The sequence below is a fragment of the Echeneis naucrates genome, chromosome 20 (assembly GCF_900963305.1).
Source record: "Echeneis naucrates chromosome 20, fEcheNa1.1, whole genome shotgun sequence".
In the NCBI taxonomy this organism is placed as follows: Eukaryota; Metazoa; Chordata; class Actinopteri; order Carangiformes; family Echeneidae; genus Echeneis; species Echeneis naucrates.
In genome coordinates, this window is record NC_042530.1 from 3,853,141 (window position 1) to 3,871,054 (window position 17,914).

The following is a 17,914-nucleotide window of genomic DNA, read 5'->3' on the forward strand; positions in this document are numbered from 1 at the left end:
TCTATCTTTGTTTAGCTTGCTGGATCTGCTGAACGGGATCGAGCAGTAAAATGGGAGGATGTGATATCGCTGATGGATGTCTTCCTTCCCTCCTGTGTAAGTGACAGCCCGGCCATTTTCCTGTCTACTCTGCATTCACCCACAAAAGACACAACGCGTACAATTCAGTGGTTTGTATTCATGATATATAAAAAATAAACTGTAAAAATATACTTTCATAAATACACTTTCATAAATAATTTAGACTGTGAATACCTGAGACAGAATGCTGCTCTGAAAGATAATAAGGAATGGTCATCGTTCCTTCTTGTCCTCAAAGCAGCTTCAAATCACTGAGGTCAATATAATTTGAAATAAGACAAAGCCTGCAGTAGCATAACTTTTTTGTTTATCCTGCTCACCAATGCATGTGTGTGTGTGTGTTTGTGTGTCTGAGTTTTTGGTCACAGGTGCTGAAAGCAGGGTTAGGGTTAGGGTTAGGGTTAGCCATCGTTCATTTTGCATCTTTGATAAATATCATTCATGTCAATTTAGTTGTGCAATAGCTGATATATTTCCCTCAGGAGCTATCAGGAGCTATCAGGACTCAGCATGGCTTACATTGCAAAACACACACACACACACACACACACTACTTTACATCAGTCTTTGCTGCTTTGCTTCTCTTGGGAAGTGTCTGTGCACAGTGTGTCCATACAAACAGGCCTGAGCTGGCAGAGCGGTCTCTTTATGGTCATGATGAAAACTATCTGAAGCTGCATGTGCAGCAAAAACAGGCCGGGTTCACTTTCTCAAAGCTCTAAGCTCCATCCAAGGAGACGCTTCCATAAAGTGCAGCGAAAATATTATTTCACAGAGAGGGAGGGGGCCGTTGAATTTCACCGCTGGTTATCAAGAGGGCATCGTCTTTGTAGCTGCATGTGGCGCTGGTTAACTGGTAGGACCTCCCATTTCAGATATTTCACTTGATTTGTGCAAGCACATTCAAGCAGCGGTTGTGATGGCTGATTCACCTGCAAAAAAAAAAAAAAAAAAAAAAAATTATATCACTGCCCCTGTTTTTGCCTCAGTAGGCGCATGTGCAACCACAGAAAAAACCAAACAGTCTGTCTTACCTGAGATTTAAGGACATGCAGTTCACCACGAACTCTTCTAAACTTATTCTCCAGCTCCAAATACTTGTCTTTTAGCTTCTCCCTGTCCTTCCTCTCCGTCAAAAAGTCTTCTTTGTAGATCTGGGCCTGAAAATGGACGACGACGAAACGGGGGGTAAGGATACAAAAGGGCATTTGAAGGTAGCAGCAGTTGGCGTTTTAGGGGAAATACCCTTTTGAGTTAACAAAGATGAACACTCATATGCTATAAATATGTACGCTGTAGAAAAGCTGACCTGATGTTTCCACAGATCCTGTAGTGTTTCACTGCTCATCTCAAGAGGCTGAGTGGTCATATGAGCCTCCTCCAGCGCCTGCGCACACACACATGAAAGCAGCTGTAATGCCGCCGCTGCTGCTGAAGCGGGGGTGCTGAGTTTGTGGCGGCTGAGCTCGTGACTCACCTTGTTCAGTCGTTTTATCTCCTCGTGCTGCTGCTGGCCTCTGCGGGTCAGGGTGACGTTCCGTGCTCGCAGATCCTCAGCCTCCTTCTCTAGTTTCAGAAGCTTAGATCTCCCATCAGCATCGTCGCTCTGAACATTTTTCATGGGGATCAAATTACTAAATGAATTTCACACTTAATCTGACCCCCCCCCCCCCAAAAAAAAAACCTTTTGGGGTATTTACCCTTTTGCTGTCTTCATCTTGGAGTGTCTTGAACTTTAGCTTGTTGTACGTGACAGGTGTTTCTTCTTCCTCGCTCTCTTCAAAGAAAGTGTGATTTTGTCGCAGTAGTGCTTTTAAATGCTGAACCTGAGCATTGGGGGAGGAAAGTACACGCATGAGGCAACACAACGAGCACTGAAATGGCACACAAGTAAAGAAAGAAAGAAAACAAACTAAGCTGGACGAAACAATGAGCAGGGCTGACGCTTACCTTCTCTTTGTAGTACTGCGCCATGGTTCGGTACTCTCTGGCCCATTTCTCATTAATAGAAAGAAGCTGAGTAAGACAGAGAGGATGTGAGTCGCATAAGCACATTCGTGTGTTTTGGGATGAATGTAAATCTTGGTTCTGAAATGTACTCACCTCTTGCCTCTGCTCCTCCATGACAAGTATCTGCGCTTTCATTCTGACGTCACTGTTGGCAGCACACACTTCCAACTGAGGGAAATAAGAGGAACTACTCAAATTTTTTTACATCTATTAACCGGTTAAGTATGCAACACTGACTTCCTTTTACACATTTTTGGAAGTTTTACTTCGAAATTTTTACAGCAACACGAAGAAGAACTCAGTCATTGCCTTGAGGTCAGGGACTCGGATGGTGATGAGGTTAGTGAGGTTTATAATGACTGTATCTTCCAGACTTGCATGTGTTTAGTATTACCTGTGTGTCTTCCAGCAGCCGCTCTGGATGAAACGCTGCAGGCTTATCGTCATGCAGACAGATATCATATCTGAAAACACATCACTGGCATCAGGGTTTGCAGTAGCTTTCATAACTCTGTCATTACTGAATCTGCTGTTGAAAGCACAAAGGTTTTGTGAGACGAGCGTGATGGAGGTAAATACGACTCACCTGTCGATATTTGGCAGTGATGGATACAGTCTGTGAGTCGGTTTGTTGTCTGTGAGATCAGTCTCAGCAGCCTGAACTCTTTCCATTGTGTTTTCACTCAGGGACTCCTGAAAACACAGATTGCAACGTTATCTATTGAGGAGCTATTTTTAAAATTCCTGTGTGTAACATCATTTAGAACTTAAATATAAATCAGAGCTTTTGTTTGTGAATTTGATGTTGCTACTGTTTTCTTTAATCCTTAAATTCAGTTTCTGTTAACACTTAAGACAATTAATTCAACTTTGAAGTGGTTTGTTTTACTCTTTGAGATCACCGTCAGTTTTTTTTGTTTTTTTTTTTTGGTCACTTCTATATTAGCTATATTTTTAATTTAACTGAATGGTTTATAACTCACTGTAAGGTAGCTGTTAACAGAACGCATGTCTCTGTCTCAGTGGGTAAATATACAAATACTCTTAATAAATTTGCTGACAGCTACATTAGTGAGTTCTGAAGCCTTTTGATACATAAAGGATACATTAGATCACAAAAAATGTATCAAGATAAAAACTAAAAATGAATTTATATTACAATACTCATAAAATATCTCCCTGGTATTAATAAGATTGTACAGTTGAACAGTAACTCCTCACCGGCAGTAAATGTTTTAATCCTACATCAATAAGTAATTTTCCTCAAGGAATCATACTTTCAACTGATTAATTGTGTCATAAACTTTAAATTATTTAATCTTGCCGCTAAACCCTCCAAGTTTTATGTTCAGGATTTGAACTTTTTTTTTTCTGATCACTCAAGAGATGCTGTGTGAATAAAGGAAAGAAATCAGCATGTACTGCAAAGGCACACAAAACCCAACCAGATCATTCAACACCACACGGTGGCCTGGTCTCCCCATAGTCACGTGATCCCCCACATATCAAAATAAAGGTCACCTAACCTCGTTTGAGCTTTAAAACCTGACTACTTATTTCAACACTGCTACAAACGAACCACTGACAAAAATCAAGATTTTAAATAAATAAATATATATCCAAGTGAAAGAATAAGAGTAGAAGTGACAGAGACTCACCATAGTGTGGTGCTGAGGTGTGCAGACTGCGCTGAAGCAGAGACTCGCTCTGCAGTCGGTTTATACGCAGGCGGCCGCGTGACGTGTTAAGACCGGCCTCAGCCAATCAGCGGCCGGGATGCCCTCCGCGCAGACAGGAAAGTACAGCTGGTTGATCAACAGCATGAGCGGTAAGAGACGGTGTGTTTATGGGATGGATCGATGACTAAGAGAAAAGTCTTTACGCTGTAAAAAAAAAAAAAAAAAAACTACAGCCTTCATTTCATTCAGGAGAACTGATGTCGCATTAAAATTCGGCCTATCTGTCATGAAAATCAATATATTCACACATACTCATAACAATTCACAGTTATGTATTAATGTGTATTTAATAATAGTAACTCAACAAGCAAAAATAACTGAGTGGACTAAATGGACTGTGCATGTAACTGTGGTACCTTTTTATTTGTTTATTTTAAAATTTATTGTAAATTTTAAACTTTCCCAATAAGTTTTTTTTTTTTTTTAATTTGATTATTATTAGTATAATTTTATTATTATAACCATCTCCGTGGTTTTCAACTTCCTGGATGGTTAATCCGGGAAAAAAAAAATGGCATTTTAAAGTAATCAGCAGCGAGCTGAAGATAAATATAACTGCATGTGCATCAGAGGGGCTGGTCGGTGTGGGAAAGTCTGACATAGCGCAGTTTTATTGTCTTACACAATCTGCTGGCTGACTCAGAGCGCACTTGTTTCTTGTTTCAGGGAAGGAGGAGGCGGGAAAACACGCTGATTCTCAGGGGACCTCATTTATTCTGACTCAAAGATAAACGTACCCCCCCTCCATCAAACCAGGTGACCAGTGGGCTGATGCCCAACAATATGCCCAAAGAACTGCGATTCTTGTGATTTTTGTTTACATGAAAGTAGTTTTTATTATTATTATTATTATTATTATTAATTCCAGCAGTTGAAGTTGGAGCTTCCACCGCCATTAATTTCACAATTTTCATGAGCTGATGAGAAAGGTATTCTGGGATATCCCACTTCACCCTGACAGCCCTTCCCCTCTTCCTTTAAAAAAAAAAAAAAATCAAAAGATAAAATAAAAAAAGTACGGTTTTTTTCTGTAAGTCACTGATGATGAATCACCTGTTTCTCGAAAGCTGTCATTAATTTTAGATCATCTTGGGCTGTTTTAATGTTTCCTTTCGACAGCTTCGCATCAGTTTGTGTACCTTTTGCTTGCCTGCCTTTGGGGACATTTTGTGCCTGTTTGTCGACTTTGGTGTGTCTGTTTGGTTGTTCCTCGTGTCTTTGTAGTCTTTTCTTGACTCCTTGAGGTGGTTTTGGGGTATTTTGACTGTTGTCTGTGCGGCTCTGAGCTTCATAGAGACTCAACTCTTTTGTGGTGTTTGATGGCGCCCTTGCGCCCGATAATCCACCTTGGGCAGATGTTGTCATTCAAAATTACTCCCAGTTGTTAAACGCTGAACATTTAGTTGTCTTCAGGCTAAATTAGCCTCCATCATCAATTTTTCTAACCCTCCTGTTTTGTGCGGGCTTATTGTGGACAGGAGCTCGCTAAAGTCCGATGGTGGGGCAACATATGGGCACGTATTTCCCACCAAATTAACACCCATAAGAGGTTTGGAGTTTACAAATCACAATATCTTCTCGATGAAACTCACATGGAGAGTGGTTGGTTGGTTCACTTTATTTGCTCAGTTTTTGTGGTTTTCATTTCCTCATCCAATCTCCAATCTCGTCAGGTTTGGTGAAATTAAAAGGTTCTGGCTCTGCTGGCTGCCTGGTAGGCAGTTGGCGGTGGTAAAATCCACGGTTGGATAAACCTCCGCCGCCACACCTCGCCCAAGGTCACCCCTGCGGCAACGCTTCAATAAAATACAACTTTCTCAAACTTACCAGCGAGAAACTGAAACTGTAAAACAGGTTTTGGCACAGGAATCCCCTTCGAGTGGAGACGTCAAACTCAAGCAAAACACAAAACCACATTAAGTTCTTCAACAGAGTCGATAGAAAAGCGCTTGAGGGGTACACATTTTCAAATGCGTCTTATCGGTGCAAAGTTGTGCTAATTTCACAGTTTAGTTTAATTTTAAGAACGGAAATGGAAGGAAAAGTGAATCTGAAACATACTGAGGATCAAACTGTTGTCAAAACCATGCGAATCGCTTCAAATTCAGCGATTATAAAACATACATGGTGTGATGTATGAAGTGTGGGTGATTTATAAGATGGGTTTCAATCTTACTCAACCAGTGAGAAATATAGAGATACATATATTTATATATTTATTACTTTTTTTATGGGCCTGTTCTGAAACACTTGTTAGTGTCTTAAAAGCACCGCATCGATGATTATTCAGCGTGCAGTCTGAGTGTCAGTGAGTCAAACTGTGACAGTATTTACCGACACTAGACTTTCTGAAGCACCCCATGTTGTGGTTTTACAGAAGGGGCCTTCTTCATGTCACACCTGTGCACTGAGAACCCCGAACATCTCTTCCCAGCACACATGCAGCCAGTTTACGGTACGAATGACACAGCAGTAAGTCACACGAGGAAAGGGGAGGTTTTTTTGACTCTCAATGAGCCGCCTCCTCCTTCCTACCGCAACAATTTCATTCCTCAAGATTCAGAGTTAGACGCCCTTATCATGTTCCTATCTGTGTTACCACACCTACAAAAGGAAAACCAAAAGTAGGTTTGACTTTTTTTTTTTTTTTTATGAGCACTTTCTATCCTGTCTGTGGTTTAGCGGTTTTGTATGCTTGTGTCTACTTTAGTCCGACTCTGGCAGCATGTTTGAGTTTCATGTGAACCAAAAAAGAAAGCAAAAGATGTGTGTTTAGCAGAAATACAACTATGAAGGCTAATGAACAACTATCTATTATTATAACTATTTTTTTTTTTTAGGGCTCCATATATAAATATCATCTACAAGTCAATTTCTCGCAGTATTTGGCAGTTTTTTGGTTGTGTGGTGTGAGATAAATCTTCTAAAAACCCCAGGAAATCTTTCTTATCACCTTTTCGGTCTTTGTTTCATGTCTTGCATAAAAGAAAACAAACAAAAAAATACCCAAGGCTCCAATAATTTTGCCCACAGCCAGTATAAAAAAAAACAAACTTAAATTATATTGAATGAAATATGAATGTACAATTATATATTTCTGGTTAAACTGGACCTCAGGCAGGAAAAGGACTTGACATGACAGCACATTGATACGTTTGGAAAAATGGAAATCGAAACAAACAGAACATAAACGTTTTCCTTTTTTATTCAGGCCCTTTACAACCAACTGGCTTCACACGACTTACCTATACTGATGCACTTACGAGCCTGGAACAACTGATTTGCTGTAATAAGTCACTGCTCGCTTATGGCTCATAAAAGCTCGATGGACGTGCTCCAGAAAACGTTTCCATCTAGTTATAAGGAACTCGACGCTGAGGAAATGGCCCAGTACTGACACAGAGACTGTCTAACGGTTAATAATCCGTTTGATTCAGGTCTGTCCACGAGGGCTGTAAATTTCCAGCAACACCTTTAACAAGAGGGATTTAGGGGGAAAAGCTCCTCATTTACATTTACTAATTTGGTGAATGCATTTATTCAAAGTGACATCTGTAGACAGGACAGTACTGCCTCTCTAAAAGAATTCAGGAGCTTCTTCCACCATCTGCTTCACCTACGTAAGTGTACGTGACACTTGATCACCCCGCCACCACACCCCAAACTTTAATAACACAAAATACAAAGATCTTTGTCATACCGTAAAACTCTATCACTGACATTTCATGTAGAAAGACACATTTCACATTAATCAGTCTGGCCCGTTGGTATGGAAAGGAGTAAATCTACATAATACATGAACAGAAACGCGTTCTGTTATTCACAAACTGTAGAGAAAAGTTCATTGTTGACACTTTCACCAACACGCTCCACATGGTTTCTCTGGATTGTTGCTGCACTCCTCAATCTGGGAGCTAAAAACAGAGGCAGGAGAGCACAAAGTCAACAAACTGTGATAAAAGAAATGTACACACCTCGTCACACACACACACACACACACACACACACAGTGTACTTACTGTGCCACTTCTGTGCAGTTATATTGAATTCCTTCAGCCAACACTTTCTGCAAATTCTTTAAAGATGCATTCGTGCAATTTGCGCTTAAGAGAAGAGACACAACATTAAAGAAAATCATGTATTTGTCGGTACAGTTACTGTAACCGTTGTGCGAGAAGGTGCAGAAAATGTGTGTATTTCTTACACAGGTTTCTCCTGTGTGACCAGCACCACATTCAGGTTTCTGACTCTGGTGGCATTAAAGTGCATAACTTCGATGCTTGCAAAAATACTGAGAGAGAGATCAAAAGAGCACAGTTTAGAGACACGGCATGAATTCACACACTCTGATAAAGCTTTGGAAAGTAAAGACTTTGTACAGTTCTTTCACTAGCATCACATCACATCATTGTTTTTTGTTTTTTTTTTTTGCAGTGGTTGCACAATGACGTGAAATGGAAAGAAATTGAGGCAGTAGTGTTAGAGCGAGGACAAAAGAGACTACACACAAATAAAATGACAGCCTAATCTAAGCCCTGCATGACCTGAACTCGAAACTAGAACCAAAAACGCAACCACATCATCAGGTCCAACCAACCAGAGAATCGTTTTGCCGTAAATATCGTAAATTCAGTCATTTTCCAAATGTTCTCGGAACGATTTGCGGCTTCTCATTTTTTGGAGTGTTGGCGGAAACAGGCCGGCTTTATGAAACTGTGTTTGACGGTTTTCTGACATATTTGCTGAATGATGAATCAAGAAAACACCCTGCAAATTAATCGACAAATAGCAAAACTAATCATGAGCTACTGAGGCAACTTGGGACTAGTTGCAAAGCTGTCCAGCAGGTGGCAGGAATAGCTAGAGCACAAGTTAACAGCAAAGAAAATACATTTCCCTGCAAATAAAGGAGGAGACGTGCAGCAGGGAACAAGCTCTTTTTATTTCTCCGTGATTAAAAATGTTCCTGCATTTGGATCATTACGTGTCATGTGGATGCTTGGTGTAAAGTTTATAGATGCACAGCTCAGTTAAATCAGTGTCACGGTCGGCGCTGCATGAAAAATCACACAGGATGTTGTGTTTTCTCTTTCTGTTCTCACTTAAGCCATTAATGTGTTAACAGGGGAAGTGCAGAGAGGCTTACCTTGTGGGACTGAACGGCGTGTCGATGGATCCATTTAACATTGCTGTAACAACACCACAGGCAACATCTGCAAACTGCACACATGAAGAGACGGTGTTGAAGAAAAACAACTGCATGTAGCCTCAACTAGTTTTATTTCTATTTTATTTCATTCAGATAAGAACCTCGTGCTTTATAGCTCTATTTAATGAAAGGTGACTGTGCATGCTTTTGTCATAAAGTGTGAGGTTGAATGCAAAGTGTCACTAAGACTCAGCTTCCTTTGTTCTGTTTGACAAAAAGATTGATCACATCGCAGTCTTCAGAAATAAAATTTAAAATAGAAAATAAAATAAAAGAAGAACCCTGCTCACTCACTTTGCGTTTAAGTTTGCTAGGAGCAATTAAAGTCCCCATTCTTAAACAACAGGTCCTAAAACAACATTCCTCACATTCCTGGTTATTAAAGCTTGTGAGTGATGGGAGACTAAATCCTGTTACAACGCTGTAGTCTGACTGCAGAGAGCAGGTTTTATTTTTCTCCTTGCTCTAATAAAGGATTTGTAAACATCCTGTAGGATTCTGACATAATGTCTTGCTGCACTTTTCTCATGAAAACGTGATGTGAGGTCATATTTGTCTCACACGGACTGTGAGGCAGAGGCCGCAGTGACTTTGGTGTGAAGGCTCCTCTGAATGTGTGGGAGCTGCTGGTTGCTCAGGAGAGAGCTACACAATGTGGCTGCATAGAGACCAACACAAAGCCTCATTGATGAAGAACCAGGCAGGGTGACCTTTTTCGACTCTTAAATCACTCATACACAGAAATTTGCTGCATCTCACGATCCACATATGTGTTACGTTAACCGCAGCTTGATCATGAGAGGGCTGTATGACTTCACTTTGCAAAAACACACAACAAGCAAGGGGATTCTTACTGACAACTTACAGCAGCTGAGGCTCGGTTCCAAAATGAGCGTACTGGGTTGTTTTCACATTCTGTCCAACCTGGGCAGTCGGTTGTGAATGTTTCTAGAACAACAGCACAAACACACAAAAATTAGAAACCTCAGGATGTCAAGTCGCACACAGAAATAAAAAGCAATTGGTATAAAATATAATATGGCCACAGTCTCACAATAAAACCTTTTTGGGTAATTGTGTACGTATTGTATAACGAGAACGTGTCACCTGTGAGTTACAGGTGCAGTTTTCTCTTTTGAGAAATAGAATTATTGGCTTTCTCGCTTTGAGTTCATTAAGAAGACAGATATAACTCAAGTTACTTTCGCTCAAAGCCTCGAAAATTTTGCCAGGATGGAGTGGAGTTGCAACCACCTGACACGGTATAATAGACCTCTAGTATTTAATATCAGCAGACATCCTGATAAGCTTTGTTTTCATGTTGCAAAAGCACCTGGCAACGCCCGTCAAAGTTTTTTCCCTCAGAACGTTTGGCACGCACATCAAATGAATGACTCCTGCCTCTCCTCGTTCTCCGTTTTTACTTTACTTCCTGTCTAAACTAAATCCAACTAAACGGTCCTCAGCTGTGAGGTCGTCTGGAGACTTACCACTGCTGCCCTCCTTTCCACACCACGTTAGACCATCCAGGACTGATCCCAACAGAGTGTCCTCCAGTGTGAAAAAACAATCCCTCTTTGCAGTAAAGTCGTGGACCACATGCTTTGTTTTGCTCCAGAACATCATCTAACCACCACCCCCCCAAAAAAAAAAGTAAAGTTAATATCACAACATCAAACCGGTTATTCTTTGTTATAGAAGACTTTGTGTGAGATGATTATGAAGCATGATGACCGATGCTCACTCTGTTGCATGGAGGTTTGAAGGTGCCTGCAGCGATGAGAGGGTCGTAGGCCTCCATGGGAACATTACAAGGGTCCTTCCCGACATAGGCCTGCTGAAATGCATCCCATACCTTTTGACAGTCATATCTGAAACAGAGTTTAGCCCGAACATGTTTGAATCCAACAACACTGAGCAGTCATTACAGACATTTCAGTGCAGCATTAAACTCAGCCTCGGGGACGTGGGGGCAAGTGTAGGACCAGAAAGCACAACTCTCTTCTCACGTAACACCGTCTGTGTACTCCACAGCGACACGCCTGTGTTTGAATCAACCAAAAGCAGCCGCACTACTTTACCACAGTCACACTTAAACGTTTAAATGCAAAATTCAATCATATTATTCCAGTTGTAGCTGAGGCTGACGTTTCTACTCTTTTCTTCTCCCAGTTTGCATTTTTTATGGGCCCAGAATATTATAAACACCTCACAATGTTATGCAATGTGGTGTAAAACTTGACCTCAACGCTGAGATGTGTGTGCCAAAGACAGATCGATATTGTAGCGGAGACACTGTATTGCCTGAACAGTTGTGGGACTCTTTATCGATGTCAGTAAGTTCTTATTATTACAAATGCACTTCAGTTAATCTTTCAAGGCTGAAAGGCACCAGACACGCCCTCTTCAATTCATATAGTCAAAATGTCAGTGTCAGCGTTTCATCTACAGCTCTGCAGAAAGTGCAAACAAAAAAAAAAAAACAAAAACAAAACAACAACTCTGATCTCTGACTTGTACATTGATTTCCAGACATTGATAAGGTTTCTGTGAACTGAGTGGTGAACTTCATGTTTCTCATTTTGTCATCAGTTTGGAGTTTGTGTTGCTGTTGATGTGTATTTCCATCCACGTTAATCAGCTTGTTCTCAGTGATAAATGGGATGTTTGTGGTTGTGAACACACACCACAAACTGCCACTTCTTCTACTTCCGTAATGATAATAAACCTAAATCAACATGTTGCATTTTTTTCCATTAACGTGTCCCCAAAAATCAAAATCAAAATGAGGCTGCTGCTGCTTCTCGTAAATGTTTGTTTTCTGTGTGCAGTCCTGAAGTTAGGAGATCCAAAAACACACACACAGACTCACCCTTTGAACGCCTCACACCTGTCAAAGAAAGCAGACTTCATTCCGCCTGAGTTGTGGCCGAGCGACAGCGCCAACACAACGACGACTGTGATGACAACGAGGACAACAATGACACAGAAGATGACACATGCTTTCCTCCGTCTCTTCGCTGGAGGCTCCATTGAGAAGTCCGGCTGCTCTCAGCTGGGAAACTTTTCCTGTTGTTGACAAGGAGCGGCGCTCGCGCTTGGCCCGTCTAAATACGGAGCGGTGCGCGTGCACCGGCTCGTGCCGGTGACTGGTCTGTCACGGAGAGCTTCAGATTTAGGTCACGTTTACTAAACGAAACAAATATAACACACACACACTGTCTCTCTCTCTCTCTCTCTCACACACACACACTTTTTTGTTTTATTTGTGCGTGTCATTAACTCAAATGAATCCAACTTTAAAAGTATTTACATACACCAGTCAAAAGTTTGGACACACACACTCAAGGGAAGTGTGTATTTAATTTAACATTTTTGTAATTAAAGTATAATTGTTCACTAGATCGACTTTGCTTCCCTCAGGTTAATTAAACTAGTTAATTAAAAATAGACTGTTGTTTACTATCATTTTCACATAATTTTATCAGTCAACCGTTCAGTCACGCGTTCTTTGATATGTCACTTCACTAAATAAAGGTGTTGGAGGTTTACACACAGCAAGCAGCACGGCAGCATAGTGGTTAGTGCTGTTGCTCCCCCAGTAAGGTCATAGGTTCGATTCTCGGCCTGTGGCCTTTTCTGTGTGGAGTCTCCATGTTCTCCCTGTGTCTGTCTGGGTTTCATCTGGGTACTCCGGTTTCCTCCCACCGTCCAAACACATCATGTTTGGGTTAATTGGTGGCACTAAATTGTCTGTAGGTCTGAGTGTGAGTGGTTGTTGGTCTCTGTTGGCCCTGTGATGGACTGACATCTTGTCCTTGGTGTACCCTGTCCTCACGTTGGGCGAGGGAGAGCAACCCAGAAATGGAAAAGCGTTAGAAGATGAATGAATGAATGCGCGCACACACACAACAATTAAAGTGTAGCATATACAGTACTGAATTGTCATTTGTGATTGCTCAATGTTGTTGAGTGTGTTAGGACTGAAAGAATGAGCAATCAGTGAGCAATCATGTTTATTTTGAAATCTGAATATTAAAAATATTGGGACATAGTAGGACCTCTGTCAACACTACAGCCTTGAACAAAAGGATGTTCACTTGGCGCCAGCTCAGAAACTCAGACAGCACATGAATACGACTGTTGTGCAAGCAAAAATATACCTGAAGTTGTTCATGTCGTATGTGAGGACATTAAAATGGAGTGCGCTTAAAAGAGCAAAGCTTAAAATGCAAAAGTGACAGGAAGCCAACCAAAAACAAAAATTATATTTATGCCTGAATATTAAAACGTTTCAACATTTCACACAAGTGGATTCCAGAGGACATTCGGTGGCGAACAGCAATTAATTTGTGAAATTGGCTCCAATCAACACAGGCAACAAGACAGACTGTTAGGAATGTTCATCTTGTCAGACCAGTCTGGACAGTCTACTGATTTAGGTGGATAAGAGTCTGTGTCTGTGCGACAAGTTGTTCAAACGTGCTTTGGCAGGACGGCTGTTTGGGGTCCTGGAGACACTGAAGGATCATCAAGGTCCTGTGGACAAATGTGGTTTGTGTTACTCCAGAAAATCAGACATTAGAAAAGAAAGAAACAAAACACAAATAAACCCCTGTGCACAATGTTGTCCCTTACTGAATTAATTTCATTTTGGAAAAAATTAATTGGCTCTCACTTACTGATCATTGTCTATGCAAGTCCAGCGGAAACCTCTGGACTGGAGGATTTGGATCAGGTCCGCAATGGATCCTCGACTACATGATTCACTGTAAAGGACAAGTTCAAGCATGAACTGGGAGAGGCTGTGATAAAAATATTCAAAATTATATTTGTTATTAATACAATTAAACTTTATAATCGCTATAATTGCATGCAAGGACATAAAGTGTTTGCCATTCCAAGATAGTGAAGTAGTAAATCTATCAGTAAAGCTACTAATAGAAACGGGGTAATTTAAGATTTATGGTCAGCCATAAAGTTGCAGTTATTAATCTAGCAAATAAAGTTAGGCCCTGAGTCTGAACAGATTTATACAGATGTTGATTATTGAACAGTCATGTGATGAATTTAAGAGCTCAGTGATATCTGCAGAGGGATTTCTCATCACATGGCAGCCCCCAAAATGTTTTAGAATTAATCTATTAAGTGTTATAATGAAAATCAAATGATTATTTAATCCTCACATATATGGCCCCTGTAGATTGGTCGCCACTTTAATGTTGACATGATCCACCCTCTGTGGATTCAGGCTGTCCAGCTCAACGCTTCCAAACATGCTGTGAGATTTAGAAAAGAGATCATTTTATTACATACTCGAAAAGCAGCAGTATATTTAATGAACTGATTACTTCTTTTGGTTGTTTGTACCTTTTCCTGTTGAAGGCATTTGGAATAGATCCATTCAGTAACACAGTGATGTTGCCACATGCCATTTCTGCAAACTGACAAATGAATGATTCACAGGAGGTCAATAGTCTACCGCTGGTTTCAGAACAATCCCTTACACATAAATGATGGAAACCACAGTGAGTAGAGTGGTGGCGGTCTTAAACTCACATTTTGAGAGGCTTGCCTCCACAAAGAATACACTGGATGGTTTCTGCCCGCAGACCACTCCGGACAAGAGCTGAAATTAAAACCTGTGTGTCAAATTCACACCAGTCAGTTAAAACTAGCTAAGTGTCAGGACCAATATAGAGGTTGAAGGAAGTTTAGGTCATTGGATCAAGGTTGACATGGAGCAGCATGCAGCTGGCGGATTAATCCCTCTTCACCGCGACTGTAATAAAACTTCGAAAGAAAGGGCAAAACATCTGGAGCACAGCTGCAGCGTCTCATTTGAATCCAGGTGCTACCAAGTCACATCTGTCATAAAAATACACAAAAAAAGTCTCATTGTATTTGCCACTGAATAAACCTTAATCAACTTTGTTAGCTATAATTCAGCGTTTTGGGAAACATGCTCAGTCAAATTTCTTTTCTTGGTGAGTCTGATCAACCCTCTTACAGCCGGCAGCCGGTTATCTTAGCTTAGCTTATCATCAAGAAGGGGACACAGCTATCCCGGGTCAGTCTAAATGTGACAAAAATCTAACAATCAGCAGCTGTAAGGTTTACAGATAACTCATTCATGGTCAGTTAACTTCCATTTGTTTGATTTTGCAGGTGCAGCCAGTCAGAGGCAGAAAAGAGATCAGGATGGCGTAAAGTGGAATGGCCATGGGTCGGACTAAAACCCAAACTGCTGCAGTAAAGAGGCAATCTCACTGGCAGGTCTGACTTGTTTCAATTGAAAATAAAAAAATGTAAAAAATAAATAAATCTACCGGACTCTTCATCTTGTCCACACCAGATGAGGTCATTGAACATGAATCCAACTAGCGTATCCTCTAGTGTCCAGAAGTGACCAACAGCAGCTGCGTAGACGTGCATCAGTGCCCTGGTTTTACTCCAGAAGAGAAACTGAGCAGAGGGACGAGAGAAATGAGCCAAATATCAGCCATCCAATTAGCTATCCATTAAAAATGTTGAATATTTCTCAAATTTTAAAGGGATCATTTCTCACCCTATCACACGGCCAAGGTTGTTGCATCGCATCAAACATTTGATGATAATCTTCTGCTGCCACATTACAAGAAGACCGATGGATAACAGCTTCCTCAAAATGTCTCCAGATCTCCTCACAGTCAAACCTTCACATACAAACAGTCTTTATGCTTTTCAAACTATTTTCATCATCCATTAATCAGCTTGAGGATTTTTTTTTTAAATAAGAAATGTATTGGACAAAACAAGACATTTATAGATTCCAAGTTTGTCTTTGGGAAGCTGTGATGAACTGTGCGTCGTATTTATTTATTTTTTTAATCTATCAAGCTGAGATGACAATAATTAGAAGTTGAAGCCCTAATGTTTTTGATGCATGTCATGCAGGAGTGCACGATGTCTTTGCCACATCAATCATCAAACCAAATGTAGATCTTCAAGTCTGGTTGAAAGAACACTTTTTTTTTTTTTTTTTTTGAGGTTTCAAGGTCTGTTAGAGTGATAAAAAATTTTTTTCACTGAACTCAATACCCATTGAAAACAGAGGCACCTCTGTGGCACGACATAAGTAATAAAATGGATTTCAGCTGGGCATGAAATAACATATAAGATCTCAAAAGAAACTAAGGAAATGTGACTGAATACAGATCAAGTTATGTCAAAATAGGCTCGACCTTCCCATGAAATAAAACTCCTTTTATACCGTCTCGGCCTCAGTGTCTTTCTTTCTAGAGAGGCACATAAAAGGAAAGTCAAAGTAAACATCCCCTCAAAGTGTTGCAGGTCGTCATGCAGACTCTGGCCTTATAATGAGCTGCTGGTTTCGGGTCTTTGAAAGCTCAAATCATCTGTGTTGCAATTCATGACTTTGGAAAAATATTGGAAAAATGACATGGGGGGTAAATTGCTGCACGGTCCTCACCTCAAGCTGGGGTCAACTAGAGTGATGTAATGGTAACACCGTCCAACCACAATGTGTTTAATGTTGGGAGTTGTCCCGAACTGTGGTACAGATTGGTCGAGGCACAGCAGAAGCATAATAAACCCTTTGAAGTGGACACAAAGACAGAATAAAGACGATATTATCTTTCTCTTTTGGGAGGAGTTGTGTAGAAGAAAGGAAGAAAGATTAAATTAAAGAAGATTAAAGGAAAGCTAAAAGGGAGTTCAGGAGGAATTACTTACATGTCATCACCTTGATCATGATAAATGTTCCAGAGGATGTCATGGTGGTGGGACCATAGATCCTCAATAAAGATTCAAGATGTTTTTATACGCGTTTATCTGCCTCACTGTTGATCACAAACGAAAAAGTGTCAGTTTGGGACTTGACTCTAGGCCAGCAAGTACATTCCTGAGTGATCCTAATCCGTGGTTTTTGATTGACTACAATCTATTTGTCTTGTGTTGTGCACAACCAGCCACCCCTCCCTGTTTTGGCAGCTTTTCAAACACCCTGAAACAGATAGTTATACAGTTAGACAGTTAACAAATGATGTTGGCTGACCTTTACCTAAGACTAAACACTTCATTTTCACATTTTACAGTAGATACACAGAAGATTTTTCATGTCAGTGCATGTCACATCGTTAAATATCACATGAATAATAGATACACACAGCCAGTTTTGTAACTGTCTGAATAAAGTAAACGCTCACCAATCCCTTTGCTGAAGGTTAGGGGTCAACAGATGTCTCTGTGGTTGTGACAGGAAATGTTTCCCCCCTGAACATAAGTCCTGTTGTGGTGTGATGCGATGTGGACCCTCCTTTCAGAGCTAATGGCCGATGTGCCTGAGAAAGGCTACTCTTCATCGGTTAACAAACACACCTCTTCATCAACCCACAGAGACATTCTTGAAGGACAGATGAGATATCATGCCCAGCCCCCTGCTGCAACAAGTAGATCCGCATGACTCCCATTATGGTCCCCTAGCCTACACACACACTGCGCTGTTCCCTGAGAAGTTAACACGAAGTGAAGGAAGAAACCGATGTTTGGATTCAGCGCATTATGGAATATATTGCTATGTCTCAAAATGGGCCCTCACTATGTAATATTGCAAATTTGTACATTTGTAAATTTGTGATAAGCGTAGCTTCAAACTAATTTTCAATACTATAAAGGTTTACGTTTCTATTGGTATCTTTTCTTCATGACTCTGTTTGTTTGAGTGTCCGCATTCAACTGCTAACCTTTACTCTGGGTAGGGATAAGCGTCACCTAAAATTATTGCTGTGGGCTATTTCAAGGTATCAACTTAATTTTAAACAGTTTCCTAGAGTATGGAAATGACAGCATTAAAGTTCCAACACTGGGACATTTT

General features: G+C 40.6%; 3 protein-coding genes across 3 annotated transcripts; all 3 read right to left on the reverse strand.

Moving 5' to 3' along the window:
* Window positions 1–647: 647 nt before the first annotated feature.
* On the reverse strand, window positions 648–3,766 carry LOC115061040 (TNFAIP3-interacting protein 3-like). The gene is made up of 10 exons (XM_029529258.1): window positions 3,750–3,766; window positions 2,678–2,784; window positions 2,486–2,555; window positions 2,185–2,259; window positions 2,032–2,097; window positions 1,782–1,907; window positions 1,559–1,687; window positions 1,391–1,468; window positions 1,116–1,241; window positions 648–1,013 (listed from the first exon to the last, which is right to left on the reverse strand). Exons 1-10 carry the CDS (start codon window positions 3,750–3,752, stop codon window positions 879–881), a joined length of 915 nt encoding a protein of 304 aa, XP_029385118.1. The 5' UTR covers window positions 3,753–3,766; the 3' UTR covers window positions 648–878.
* Window positions 3,767–6,963: 3,197 nt separating this feature from the next.
* On the reverse strand, window positions 6,964–12,162 carry LOC115061043 (ADP-ribosyl cyclase/cyclic ADP-ribose hydrolase 1-like). Its single transcript, XM_029529260.1, has 8 exons — window positions 11,912–12,162; window positions 10,784–10,910; window positions 10,530–10,665; window positions 9,905–9,987; window positions 8,977–9,050; window positions 8,035–8,121; window positions 7,850–7,933; window positions 6,964–7,744 (listed from the first exon to the last, which is right to left on the reverse strand). Exons 1-8 carry the CDS (start codon window positions 12,070–12,072, stop codon window positions 7,687–7,689), a joined length of 810 nt encoding a protein of 269 aa, XP_029385120.1. The 5' UTR covers window positions 12,073–12,162; the 3' UTR covers window positions 6,964–7,686.
* Window positions 12,163–13,292: 1,130 nt separating this feature from the next.
* On the reverse strand, window positions 13,293–17,346 carry LOC115061041 (ADP-ribosyl cyclase/cyclic ADP-ribose hydrolase 1-like). Its single transcript, XM_029529259.1, has 10 exons — window positions 17,247–17,346; window positions 16,774–16,880; window positions 16,511–16,634; window positions 15,608–15,734; window positions 15,369–15,504; window positions 14,599–14,681; window positions 14,410–14,483; window positions 14,226–14,318; window positions 13,722–13,808; window positions 13,293–13,578 (listed from the first exon to the last, which is right to left on the reverse strand). The coding sequence occupies exons 2-10, from the start codon at window positions 16,814–16,816 to the stop codon at window positions 13,470–13,472; spliced, it is 876 nt and encodes a 291-aa protein (XP_029385119.1). The 5' UTR covers window positions 16,817–16,880; window positions 17,247–17,346; the 3' UTR covers window positions 13,293–13,469.
* Window positions 17,347–17,914: the final 568 nt, after the last annotated feature.